Raw genomic sequence first — 14,160 nt, forward strand, 5'->3', positions numbered from 1 at the left:
GTCCGTGTTTAACGGCGCCGCGCAGGGCCCAGCTCCCCGGGACAAGGCAGGGCCGGGCCCGCAGCTTCGTGCCCGGGCCCCGCGGGCACCTCCCAGCTCGGAGGAGGCGGTGGAGGAGGCGGGGGAGGGAGGCGGGGCCGGTCCCGCGGCACCACGCACCGCCCCTGGCGGGTCCCGCCCCTCCCGCGAGGCTCCGCCTCTCCCCGCCCCTCCGGGCCGCGCCCCTCCGGCCCCGCGCTCCCGCGCCTGCGCCGGCCCGCGCCTGCGCAGCGCCCGCCGCGGGGGAGCGTGCGGCAATGGCGCAGCCGGGCAGGGCCGCCCTCAAGGAGCAGCGATACGACCGGCAGCTGAGGTAGCGCGGCGGGGGCTGCCGCCGCCCTGGCCGGGCGCAGGGCGGGCTGCCGCGGCGCCCGGCCCTGCCTCGCCTCTCGCTGCAGGCCGGGCCGGGGGCCACAGCCCGCGCGCCGCCCTCCCGCGGCCACGGCTGCCCGATCAAGCGGCAGGCCGCCGCCGCTTGTAAGGATCGGCGCGGCGGGCGGCCCCTGGGGCTGCGCCGTGTGGGCAGGGCCCTCGCCGCTGAGCCCCCCCGGCGGGTGGCAGCCGCCGGCTCCGGCCGTGCCGTGCCCTGAGGGGCGCGAGGGGAGCCCGCGGGGGAGGGGGCGCTGTGACCCAGCGGTCAGGCCGGGTTGGGCCGGCGGCTTCTCGGCCTCGCCGAGCAGTTGCGTGACTGGCTGTGCCGGCACGGGGAGAAAGGCAGGAACGGAGCAAAGTCAAACGAGAGCAGGGCGCCTTGTCCGGGAGCCAGCCGGTTTCTCAAGTATGGCATGGGTTAATTTTCACACACTCGCGTACATTCGACAGTCGTGGTAGTAGCAATAATGCTTTGCTGTGTCTATTGAGTAACTGAATTTGTTGCAGGTGGACAGAGTAACATCACTGCCCGCCTGAAATCAGTGGGGCGTTTGTGACCGAGTACAGTCACATCACGATTTCGCCTGAATATTATTTTATAGATGTCTTAAATACATTACCAAACTCATCAAGACTGGTTTTCATCTATTTGTATGTCTTGGATTATAAATTACAAAAAACCATAAAACTGTATTCATCATATGAAAAAGAGAGCATTCCGTTTTAGGGCAAAACTGTGTGAGGAGTATTTTGACCCATGCTGACGTTTAAAAAGTTCAATGTTATAACAGAAAAGGTGTGCACATTCATAGGGTGTAGAGTATAAAGGTGAAGAAAGTGAAACATCAGTAAAATTGGGTTGCTCTTTAGAAAGTTTCAAGTTTGTCACAGTAGGTTTTCTTAAGGAAAGCTTGTTTTGGTGACTGTTATTTAGCCCCTCTAACAGTGGACAGGAAGTATTGTGCTAGCCTCTGATTGTGGTTAACTTTTTTTCTTTTCTTTATATTGGCTTTACAATCTGAAATAAAATAATTTCATGATGTTTTGATTTCCATCCCAATATAGATTGTGGGGTGACCATGGACAAGAAGCCTTAGAATCTGCCCATGTTTGTGTCATAAATGCAACAGCGACAGGAACTGAAATACTCAAAAACTTAGTGCTACCAGGTAAGTAACTTCTGTATTTTCTTTGTAATGTATTTGATAATTTCATAATGCCTAGTTATTCATAGTATTTTTTTTCCCCCAAGGTATTGGTTCATTTACAATTGTCGATGGGAGTCGGGTCTCTGGAGAAGATGTTGGAAATAAGTAGGTTTGTTACTAGTTTCTGATACAAATTGAGAAGTAACAGGGTTTCATAAGTTAAGTAGTTCTGTCTCTATACTTGTTAAGAAATCCTATAAAATCCTTAATAATTTTACAGTACTCTATATGTTTCTCCAAGTCTTTTGTGGTTTTGGATGTTTGTGGCATATACAGCATGCACAGCCATTTTGACATTATCTGCAAGATTTTACATAGGTTTTTTTAGCTGCTGTTTTTGTATCTTACAGGTCTATTTGCTTCATGTATCAAGTTTATAAAGACAATGGTCTACTCAGTATAAAAATATTTAAAAGTAGCCTGTTTGCTTAATCTTGAGATATAACAACTCAAGATTTACTTGTGTTTCAGTATTTTCTGTAATTTTGATGATGAAAATAACTCCGTTTTCATTAGTTTGTCATTGTGAAACCATGACTGATAGCCATTTGTTACCTTTGATAGCTTTGAAATGCTGTGTGCAGCAGGAGAAAGGATAAGAAACTCTTTACAAAGCCCATAGAAAATAATTTGTTTACTAATTCTAGATCACATTCTCTTACACTTCATGTAGATACCTACAAATATCTGTCTTCTTGCAGGGGATATACAAGGGGGAAGGCCATTTCATTATATGAAGACATGAGTACTAATGGGTCTTTAATTAGTCTAGTGAAAAAGAATCTGCAGTGTGATCCTGGCTTCTAGAGGAGTTGGGCATGTCTTATTTTTCAGATTTGAGACTCAGACATTGGAAAGTTTCCTTAAGAAACTGATCATGAGGGAAATATAACAGTGGTGGGCAGAAGAAAAGGACATTTAAGGGGGAACTTGGTTTGTTGTGTATGAGAGTCAGCAACATATTCTGCACTCCAAAATGTGGATTTAATGTTGTTTTTGTTCAAGATAAAACTTCACATATAACTCTTTCTTGTCTCCTTTCCAGTTTCTTTCTGCAAAAAAACCATATTGGTCAGGTGAGGAGATAACAAATGTCACTTTAGGTGTATTGAAAGCATGAAAGTATTGGGTAAATAAACATAATATTGTGAGTAATGCTAAAAACATGTATGTATAGGTTAAAATCTTATTTATTCTTTGACATAATTCCCCATGCTTATTTTTTAGTTGCTCATAAGTGAGAAGATAAGCTCAATTCTGACAAGATTGAATGGAAAAAATGAACAGGATATCATTAATAAAATCTTTGGAAGGATAAGGTGGAAGAGAATTGTGGTTGACGGAGTAAAGCTAAGAGTAGAGAAGTGGATGGCGGGGGGGATCACAAAACCAAGAGAGTACTAAAGGCATAGGTAACTCCTGGAAATTAATAAATAGCTGTCATGTAATTCTTGTTTTTAAAATGATATTACTAAAAATGATCTCAAACAAGTACCTGCTGTTAAGGGATTTATTTTTTCCTCACATAAGCAAGGCCTGGATAAGAAATCCTAGCTTATGATGAAGTCTTTTTTTAATTTAAAGCATGTAGCATATGTAGTGCTGATATACTACATAAATTGCATCTCGAGAGGTTAAACATTGTTTTGATTGTTCCAAAACAGAATCGTGCCCAGAGTGCCACTGAGCTCTTGCAAGAATTGAATAGTGATGTTGCCGGAAACTTCGTTGAAGAGGTTTGTTTTCCTAAATGCGTTGTACATTTCTTGTTATACAATGTGATAACACACAGTAGGAAATAATAGCTATGTGTTGTCTTTGTAATGTTGCATTTTGAGTAGCTTCATGATAAAACAACATTTGAGGAAGATCTTAGGTTATTTGCAAAAAGTCAATTTATGTATTTTAAACATTTTATAACTTCCTCATAATTTTACAGCTTTCACTTAACACTTTGAATGATGAACAGACTTGCTGTGTATTCAGAAATTTTCACAGTGTTTCCTGATTATTTTTTTTTCCTACTATTTAGAGCCCAGAAAAACTTCTAGACAATGACCCTTCCTTTTTTAGTCGGTTTAACTTGGTGGTTGCAACACAACTACCAGAAAGGTAAAGAATCATCTGAAGTTGTTTGTTTGTTTTCATTTGGTTGTAAAAGCAGGTTTCATCTGCAGGCATATTCTTGCAGGAAAACTTAGGCGAAACAGGACTTTGTGAAGGAAGGTTACAGTAAATGATGGCATTTTTCTGTGGACCTTTTTATATGTTAGTACATAGTTTAAAATCTTTCAGAGCCATGCCTGACTCCTAGGTGTATTTGTCTATGTCAAGTAGTACTCTTTTGTAGCGACAGTTGTTTCTGGTCCAAAATCAGTATAACAAGTATTCTTATGTAAACCCTAACAGATAATAGGGTCTGCGATACCGTTAGATTTTTGCAAATGTATTTATCCTTTGTATAGCTCTTTCCACTTTACCTGTGTACGTAATTATATTGCCCACATAAGCTTTGTCAGGACCAGAAGTTCTTGATTTTTGTTTTTACCTTTTCCTGCCGAGAGGCCTCTTGCATGCTGCCTTCCAGTGAACAGTACAGATGAAAAATGACAACTGTCAGTATTGAGAAAGCTGGGGGAGAAGACCGTACTTCTGTTTCAGTAGGCAAGCTGCCTCCCCAGAAGCAAGACATTGCTGGATAGATGAATAGTTAAATCTTGCTTTCGTAAGAAAGTGGCTGTTGTTCATACTTTATATATTTTCTCCCTTCCCCTACTTAATAGAGGAGCTAGAGATGCTGTCTCTTACAGAAATGAGAGCCAACTTGCCTCTTAGAAGTGGTGAATGCCTTGCAGGAATTCATGAATAAAGAGTATTTCTTATGTGCTATTCAAAAACCTCTGGTTGGAATTGCCCCTACTGGAAATTATGTTTGTGCAACACTGTCCTGGTTTAGACAGACACATAGATCTAATTCTTATTTTCCTTCTTTCACAACTCATTGGGGTTTTTTGTTTAATTGGTGTTTGGAGCATTTGGGAGGATGGAGTTAAACATAAGTAAGCTAACATAAATGCATTTCTAACCTAGTGTAAATTCATGTATAAAATGAATTGCCTTTTGTGCTTAGAATCATGATAATATTAGAGCTCTCTCATAGAAAACTTCTCTTTCATGAGTGACTTGTGCAAGAGTTAACTAAAGTTAACTGTTGTCCTTTTGTACATCTGAAAAACAAAAAATGTTTTTCCTTACAGTACGTTGCTGCGTTTGGCTGAACTTCTCTGGAATTCTAACGTTCCTCTCCTGGTCTGCAGGACATATGGACTGGTTGGTTATATGAGAGTCATTATTAAAGAACATACAGGTTAGAGTTTTCTGAGATTCAGGCTTTCCTAAAAGGTTTAATGCTTCAATATGTAATGTCACTTTGATTTTTTTTTTTTTTTTTCTATCTTGTAATGTATTTAGTATTTAAGTCTTAAATAGTTGCAGTTCATCACCAGGAGCATTCTTTGAGGAATGCATAGAAATTATGGACTGTAACAAATAGTAAAATGATTATCCTGATGTTGAAGTTAACTTACAGAAAACACTTATTTTGAGAATTAAGCAGTTAATCAAGCAGGAGATGCACTGCATTTGATGTATAGCTCTGTTTTGAAGGCTGGACATAAAGCTGTGAAATGCGTTGCGTAATTTTTTTCACAGTTGTTGAATCCCATCCTGATAATACATTAGAAGATCTGAGACTGGACAAACCATTTCCAGAACTGAGGGAACACATTCAGTCCTATGACTTGGATCATATGGACAAAAAGGTTGGTATGTGTGTGCAGTATGTGCTCTAAGACAGATGCAGACATAGAACAGGGATTCTGTGAAAATGACTTGGCAGATGACTTTTTTTGGTGCCGAGTCTCATCTGAGCAGAGGCAACTGTAGAATCAGTCACGAGGTACTATTTTTGGCCTCTGCACCAAATGTTACAGTATGTACTTAAATCTTAAGCAAGTGGGGATCTTGGAAAGTAAGGAATATTCTTGGACAACTTGATCTTTTGTTAGATCGATTCCCCCTCCCCCCCTTTTTTTTCATTTTTATGATTATTGCTGCAAAGCTTTGCAGTGTGGGTATTTGTGCATAATGTAAGTTCTACTCCAGAACTTGGCTCAGCCACCCTTCTTTTAAGTAAAGGAATAATAATTTAATAATTTGCTTTATAGTAGTTAGAGAATGCTATTTCTGAATCAAAATCTGGAATGTGTACTGTGTTTTTACAATAGAGGAAGGTATGTTAAGAGTTTACATTTAAAATAGGTTTTTAATTTGTCTCCTATTTTTATTTTTCCTCAACTTAACAAAGATTTCTCTCCTGTTCTATTACAGGACCATAGCCACACTCCATGGATTGTGATTGTAGCCAAGTATCTAACAAAATGGTTCAATGAGGTATATTGCAAAATTGGATAATCATCAGTCTATTATTATTATTACTTTAGATATGTCTTTTCTAAACTAGATTATTATTTTGGCAATGTGTAACAAAGAAAACAAGGTGGTATTATAAAAAAATTACTAATTGAAATACAAATGAATGTATGTGAATGATGACAAACATGTTCAGCAGTCTGAACACAATGAGGTTAGTAGTAGATATTTTAAAGACAAAATGTTTTTGTGTTTTTAAATTTAGAAAAGTGATCAGTTGCCTAAGAGTTACAAAGAAAAAGAAGCCTTCAGACAACTGATTCGGCAAGGTAATACATGTCCTAGGAGTAACTTAGTCATACTGGCAGAAACGTATAAGGCAATAATCTGAAAAATAACGAGAAGTTCTTGCAGGGTTAACATATGAAAATCTGCTAGCATATACTATGATTCTTCTGCTAAATGATTGTTTTATACAGGTGGATCTTAAGAGTTCAGATTTGCTTAAAAATGCAGTTTGACAGTGTTTTTTACTGTTTGCTGTTTAAGATCAAGAGTATGTTTTGGTTTGGGTGGGAGGAGAGGCCTTAAGAGAAAATCCTATAGAAAATATTGATGTTTAACATGGAAAACGTGACAGTGAGGAAAGCAAGTGGCTTTTGGTGCTGAAATTGTTACTAGCTGCAAATATTTCATTGGTCATTTGACCCACCAAACTGTTGGTAATCACTGCAGTTCTAAAGAACTAGTCTAGACAGAGAGAAAGATTATGTAGCTACTGAATACGCTGTAACCACTATGTCAATAGGCTTCATTTTTGCAGATGTTTCAATCTAATACCTTTTACAGGTGCTAAAATTAATGAGGCATTTTTAAGATCTATAAATAAATTATCTTAAATGATTGTAAGGTAAAAACATTAACTGAATTTTTGGTATTTACTCATTAAAAGCTGTCATGTGTGCAGGTTGTTGAGTGGTTCTGTTGTCCTTATCCCCAGGTTGGACTAGGGAACTGATCTGATCTGTAGTAATTACCTTTGGTTAAATTACATTTTCAGTGGAGTCCATTTCCTGGTCTGGCTTGCAGTGTGAGTGCATAAATCTTTGCCAGGTTTGACTAAAACCAACACAACATAACTGGGGATGGAAAGGAGAGCTGAATTGCCTTTTACCACCATCTACATTAATAAAGTGATTATGAAACTTTACTCTTTCTCTCACAAATAAAATGGAATTCAGGGGATTGTGTATTTTTAAATTTGTTTTCAATAAGGTATCTTAAAGAATGAAAACGGGACCCCAGAAGATGAGGAGAACTTTGAAGAAGCTATAAAAAATGTGAACACAGCATTAAATACCACAGAGGTAAAATAAACATATGACAAAATAGAAGAAATTTCAACTATCTCATTGTTTTGGAACTTATTAGGCACTTCTAGGACAGGAATTCTATTTGCAACATTTATATTTAGGTAAAACAGGATTAGTACTATTTTTAAAATTGAAATAATGTGTAGTAAAATAGACCTAGACTAGGTGGCACTGTAACTTATGGAAATTCTTTTATTTTCTTGATCATGCTAGGAAGCTACCCTTTCTTCCTGAGGACTTGAATTCAAGTATAGAATAAGTCAGTAACCAGAGCTCCTTAGTAGTATATTCCTGTTTTAGACTTTATCAGATTTTCTTTTACAGATTAAACTGTAAAGTGCTTGATACAATTATAAAGAATTAGCAGTCGTTGGTGTGGATGATGTCTGATTGAAATATATTGCTAGGAGAGAGACTCAGAAAGCATGTGTTGAAATTGTGCTATATTGAAGCTGCTTGCTGTAGTATTCTGTATAGAAATGAAATGCTGCAAGGGACCTTTGGCTCAGCAAATTCGATTCTTTCCTCTTAAAGAAACGTTACGAAATTCCTTCATAAACTGGTCAAGCTTAAAAACATTAAAAGTGAAGTTTTCTTGTTCTAAATACTCCTGAAGTGATAGGTCATGGTTTAGAGTTGACCTCTGATTTCCTTCATCTCTCACCCATGGTAAATTGCAAAAGCTACATGAAGTAAAAGCACATTCTGTGATTCTAGATTCCATTCCATTTTTATTTGAGCTGTGCTGATCCTTCCTTGGACAGTCACTTTAAACCTCCCAAGCAAGTAGCAGGGTAAAACTTAGTGCTGACATCCGAGCCACCTCAAACCATATCCCAAACTGTTGGTGATTTATTTGAGGTTGTGTGCCAGACTAAACTGCAGCATTTAAGGAGTCAAAACACACTTTTGCAGCTCCTCTTCACTTCCCCAGCCTTTTTGCTGCTCTGCCTCTAGCAGGTAGGATGGGCAGCTGGGACTGGTAGTACCTTTTGCTGATGCTGCTACCAGCTTTTTTTAAAATCTTCCATATAGGAGATGGGAATAAGGTGAGATTTTGTTTGTAACATTCATCTTGATCAGAAGCATGTGCCTTGTTCTCAGGCAGTGCTACTATTTGAAACACATCTGAGAAGCACTGACTATGTAAGATTCAGAAGAGATTTTGCTATGAAACTCTGAGGTTGCTCAGAGTTGGATCACCTATGTAGTAAGTGTTCAGATAATTCAAGAAATCAGAAGACAAGTAAATACAAACCCAATTTTTTTTTTTCAGATTCCAAGATGCATTGAAGAGATTTTTAATGATGATCGCTGCATAAATCTCACAGAGCAGGTAATGAATAATTAAGAGTAAGACTTAAATGTAGAAAAAGCATTATAAATAACATTTGTGTACATGACTCTCTTGTGCATTTGCAGTCACCCTCTTTCTGGGTTTTGGCTCGAGCTGTAAAGGAATTTGTGGCAGCTGAGGGGCAAGGAAGCTTGCCTGTCCGAGGCACTATTCCTGATATGATAGCAGACTCCAGTAAATTTATCAAATTGCAAAATGTGTAAGTATATAATTTTTTCCTGAATAGTTACTAATGGTAGTAAATGGTGATGACTCCAGACCTCACAAAGTGCATGAGTTCCTGTATTACTTCAAAAAAAGACTGTATATGTGGGACGAGGGTGAGGAGGGGTGAGGGAAGCATGACAGCCTGGGGCTGTCTGCTCCCTGTATAGATGTGATCAGCTGCTTGGAACCAGGGCCTAAGTCTTCAGTGCATCCCAGTTTCCTGAGTGGTAATTGTTGCTTAAAAACAGCCTTCGGTTATTCTCTTCAATATGTATGTCAACCTGGTTACAGAAATTCTAGTTTCCTAGATACTTAATTCTAAATACTTCATTCTAATTATATATGGCTGTTGTTCTGAAGCTACTTAATATTCTTCCTCTGAGTGTTTGTAGTAATAACATAAAAAAGAAACGGTCTTCACTATGAAGTTGATGGCTTTATGCTGTAATTATTAAGACTTCTTTATTATTAACAGATACCGTGAAAAAGCAAAGAAGGATATTGCTGCTGTGGGTAACCATGCTGCTAAATTGTTACAATCCCTAGGCAAGGTAATTACAAATGTACGGCCATTCTGACAGGATAGAAATATTCTTACCCTGATGTTCTGTACAGAAATAAGTCACAGAAAACAGATAGGAAAAGAGAAGGCTTAATTAATCTAATTCTTTTCAAAAGGCTTAAGTAAGTTCTAGTGAAATTTAATATCTGTGGTTTGGTTTATTTTTCACTTCTGGTTTGGTCATATAAAAGGCATGCAGGGATATATTATTTACAATTTAAGGTATCTTTTTTTGCCAGAACGACTAGTTGTTTCACAATGAATATATGAATATCTCTGAAAATATAAATTATCTGGTCACTGCATGTACTGGAATGAGTATATTCTCTCTTTTAGGCACCCGAATCTATTTCAGAGAGAGAATTAAAATTGCTTTGTGAGTATGCTTGGAATCTGTTGCTGTGTTTATGCAAATGATCAAATAATCAAAAACTCTTGAATGATAATGTAGTTATTAATCAGTAACTCAGTATCTGAATTTTTAAAATAAGTGCTTAGCAGTTGTGTCTGTCATCTTCAGTGGAAGTAACAGATATTCAGCATCTTTCGACAGTGAGTCTATAAAGGTTGGCTTTTAAAAAAGGTGGGACATTTTTTCAGGTTCAAACAACAGGTAGCAGATGTCCTCTACTTTCTGTGATTAGTACTGAATCACTCTTGCCCATTCTGTGATACTGACTTCAGAGTGCAGGCTCTGGTAGTCTGAAAAGGTAGAACAGTGATGTGGTGAGGAGTACTATTGATGGCATTTTAGGTTATGACTCTTCTGTATATGTATGCGTGTCCACTCAGCAGCCTGCCTAAGTAAATAAAAAACATTTTCCTGTAAGCACATAGCCAAGAGCACATTGCCACTGCATTGATAGATCATTTGCTGGGTGTTTGGAGAACCTCACAGTACATTTTTGAGCGCTAGGTAGTAGCTGCACGCTGGGTTGTTTCATAACAGTGATACTGGAGAACCACCTTTTCCTGCTTGTAGCTGCACTGTTAGAATATTAATTGAGAGTTACAGATGTTGTGAGCTGTTACATTATCGTGGCAAATATGTTTAGATCCTAGAAGTAAATAAGCATGAAGTATTTCACTAAAATACTTGTGATCATAGATCTAAATGTAGTTTAATAGATTTTATTACTGCAAGCTGGAAGAACCAGAAAAGGGTTAAATGAAATTACGTAAGTTTTAGTCTTGCATGTTTAATGCATCAGAGATACAGACTTAGAAAGATACATTAAGTGGTGACGCGTTCAAGTAGGTCATTCTCTCCTTTCTGTACCCTCTGCTTAGGCAGCAACTCAGCTTTTCTCCGAGTGGTTCGATGTAGATCTCTGTCTGAAGAATATGGTTTAAACACTTTTAACAAGGATGAAATCAGTAAGTACTCCTTTTTGGCACATACTTTAGTTGCATTTTCAACTTGAAATGGTTTTGTGATCCAAAATGTTACACTTCTATTTCATGATGCAGTTTTATGTTTATAATTTGGCATCAACTAGAAGTATGATTTTTTTTTTAAAGTCTAGAATGTTGAACTAAAATTGGTTTCGAAAGTTCAGAAATAACCTTACAGATTGATCTATGTTTCAGGTTTTTGTCTTGCAGATTTTTTTTGATAACACATAAATAAAACATTGTTTTCTTCAAACTTCTCTTTTCTGTACCTCATTTATTTCTGACAGAGCTGGAAAGGTGCTTTCACCTGACCAAAGATATAAGAATAATTGTCTTGGCCCCTCTCAACCTATCTTTTCAGTATGTGAACAAGCAAACTAGTTACTTAATGTTGCATTTTATTTATTTGAACCGCATAAATTTTAAAAAAGGCTGGAAATACTTTTTATCAAAGTTTGTTTAAGCCTATAGAAGTCCTGTTTTGAACAAAATGTACATACAAAGTGTATACATTTTGTGATTTCATAATTTTTGTAATATTTATAATTTAAGTGAAAGCTCCTTGAATATGGTAATGGTAATATGCAATGTGATTTAAGTAGTAGTATTTAGAAAGACTGAGCTGTATGTTAAGGGATTTAAGACCTGTTTTAGAATTACAGTTAAATATATGAAGCATGTATTTCAAATCCCAAAATTCTAACAAAGGAGTGTCCCATTTATTGTTATAGCAACTGTCAAGAGTCAAAATGTGATTATCTTCACTGAACAGTTTATATCAAATACATACATATGGTTTTGTCTTACATTCTGGAGTCAAAGTCATGTATCTGACAGTTGACTCATTTTGATTCTCAGATGCAGATTGTTTTCATTAAGATTTCTTTTTACTGCAGATTTTACAGTTTAAGCACATGGGAAATACTTGATTTCCAGTAATTCAAAATGTTTCTTTTTCCATTTCATCTGTACCAGCTAACCAGTTCTCTTGCTGTTCTCAGTTTCCCAGATGGATAACCCAGACAGTGAAGTAGTGCTGTACTTGATGCTACGGACTGTAGATAGATTTTACAAGCAGCATGGTAGATATCCAGGTATGTTAATACCAGAGTCACTTATCATCAAAAGAAATATAAAGATCCAATAGTTACTATAATATTAGTTACAAACTTCAAATATAGCATTAGTTGTGGTTTCGTTTTCATATTAATATAACTTAAAAATGTGAAAATTAAAGTGAGCATTTTTTCTTTGGGAACTGAAGAAATTTATCTGAATTGATACCACTGAAATGGGTTGCATGGATTCTGAGTTGGCTCAGCAATGCAGTAATTTGTCATCATGAGTAGCATCAACAGAATATTCAATTATAATTAGTCTAGTATTAATAATTCATTAATTGCCTTAGAAACTTTTCAGAAAAATTACTTAAACTGCCATTTAAACCATTAAACATTGAGTATGGTGTTACAGTTTTGTGATGAAACAGTTACCTTACCTTCCAGGTGTCTACAACTATCAGGTAGAAGACGATATCGGAAAGCTGAAATCATGTCTTACTGGTTTCTTACAAGAACATGGGTTGTCTGTAGTGGTGAAAGATGACTATGTTCATGAGTTGTAAGTATTATATCTTAAGTGTCCCTTTGTTGGCAAAACTGACCTGAAAATACTAACTCTTACTTCTCTATCCAGTTGTCGCTATGGAGCTGCTGAGCCACATGCTATTGCTGCCTTCATGGGAGGTAAGAATGTCACTGTATTTCTAAGGTCCATACAGACAAACCAACCTGCTGTAGTACATACTTGAGTCAGAATCTCCACTGTTTTAATTACTTTGTATTGTCAGAGCAAAGACTGTAATCACAGGCTGTAGTCAAAGGTAGCATTAGAACAAAATGCTTCCCCTTCATTCTCCGTGTAGAAAAAGTGGACACAGCAAGGGTTTAAAGTCAGTGAAAGAAACCAAATAAAAAATAATCTCAGTAGATGACTTGTAGTAGCTTAAAAATGTGTTTTTAAAATAACATGCTTGAAAGATACACTGAATTTTAAAATAAATTATAGTAATATTAAAACTAACATGGTACACGTCTTCCTTTAACACAATACATTTAAGTGTCTATTAAGTATAAATAGCCTTCAACCCGTGGGTATTATCAAAACTAAATATGTTTTAACGGATGCTCAAAATTGATATATCAGTTAACTTACCCTCTTTATTTGGCTTCATGCAGTGCTGAAGATAGTTATTAATGTATTAAATACTCCGTGGATGTAGGAATTTTTCTGATTAAGTGAAACCTGGTATGAGTAGTGCTTTAGGAAAATATGTAAAGATATCTTCTGAAGAAGTTACAGAATATTTCATACTACAGGAGAACACAAAGGGATCCCAGTGAAGTGACCCTTCAATTTATTTTACAGTTTAACTGCATATGATTTTTTTTTTAATTGAACTTCTCTATTTTGTGTATAGAGGTCACAACTTGGCATGGGTCTGCTCACACATTTTTACTCTGTGTGTGTATGTACATGGAGAGAGAAAGTATATATAGCAAAGTGTATGTAAAGCTGACTTTTGAAGTAACAGCTTTCTGAGTTTTTTATAGTGAGAAGTACTGAAAGGCATTTTTTCCTCCTACAAGTTGTATCGGGCGCTTCTGAAATAATTCTAGTGTAGTGAGTTCTAGATAACATTTTACTGGGTTTTAAATATGACCTGCTAACTACCTTCTGTTTTATATTTTTTTTTTTCATTTCCAGGAGCTGCTGCACAGGAAGTTATCAAAGTCATTACAGGGCAGTTTGTAATTTTTAATAACACCTACATTTACAGTGGAATGTCACAGACTTCAGCAACTTTCCAGCTGTAGATAAGGATCTTGCATTTGTTGCCACCAGGTGCTGCTGCTGTGTCCTGTAAATACTGTGGTGTTCTGCCACTGACTGGACTGTTCTGTATTACCTGCCAATTAAAGTTCCTTTATTTGTAACGATTTTATCTTTTTTTTTTTTCCTGAGGACAAATAAAATCATACCAAATGTTGATTTTTTTTTTTTTTTTCTAAATCTTGAATGTTCTGATTGACCTTTGAAAGAAAAAAGCAGCAGCTGTTCTTTGGCATGGTAAGTTACATTTACAAATTGACTTACCTGGTTTGCAGCTGAGCTGAATTTATTTTCATGAAAGCTGCTCTTCAGAGTGAGGGGGGA

At 37.5% G+C, this 14,160-nt stretch overlaps 1 protein-coding gene across 2 annotated transcripts; it reads left to right on the plus strand.

Moving 5' to 3' along the window:
- Positions 1-273: 273 nt before the first annotated feature.
- On the plus strand, positions 274-13,995 carry NAE1 (NEDD8 activating enzyme E1 subunit 1). Of its 2 annotated transcripts, none has more exons than XM_074881870.1 (20): positions 274-352; positions 1,477-1,580; positions 1,664-1,724; positions 2,665-2,695; positions 3,284-3,355; positions 3,652-3,731; positions 4,877-4,986; positions 5,331-5,440; positions 6,009-6,071; positions 6,316-6,379; positions 7,326-7,417; positions 8,700-8,759; positions 8,846-8,979; positions 9,463-9,538; positions 9,886-9,925; positions 10,840-10,926; positions 11,946-12,038; positions 12,450-12,564; positions 12,640-12,689; positions 13,711-13,995. In XM_074881870.1, exons 1-20 carry the CDS (start codon positions 297-299, stop codon positions 13,818-13,820), a joined length of 1,608 nt encoding a protein of 535 aa, XP_074737971.1. In that variant the 5' UTR covers positions 274-296; the 3' UTR covers positions 13,821-13,995. The 2 variants fall into 2 exon arrangements, with proteins under 2 accessions (XP_074737971.1, XP_074737972.1); XM_074881871.1 differs by having other exon boundaries at positions 291-352; positions 1,664-1,728.
- The last annotated feature ends 165 nt before the right edge of the window (positions 13,996-14,160 follow it).

This window comes from Strix uralensis, chromosome 12, assembly GCF_047716275.1.
Source record: "Strix uralensis isolate ZFMK-TIS-50842 chromosome 12, bStrUra1, whole genome shotgun sequence".
Taxonomy (NCBI): Eukaryota; Metazoa; Chordata; class Aves; order Strigiformes; family Strigidae; genus Strix; species Strix uralensis.

What these genes read in the sequence shown, in the direction of transcription:
- NAE1 (XM_074881870.1), top strand. Translation starts at nt 297, where the DNA reads ATGGCGCAGCCGGGCAGGGCCGCCCTCAAGGAGCAGCGATACGACCGG. An exon ending in GCATAAATCTCACAGAGCAG is followed by an intron (nt 8,760 to 8,845) that starts GTAATGAATAAT and finishes GTGCATTTGCAG; the next exon opens with TCACCCTCTTTCTGGGTTTT. An exon ending in TTTATCAAATTGCAAAATGT is followed by an intron (nt 8,980 to 9,462) that starts GTAAGTATATAA and finishes TATTATTAACAG; the next exon opens with ATACCGTGAAAAAGCAAAGA.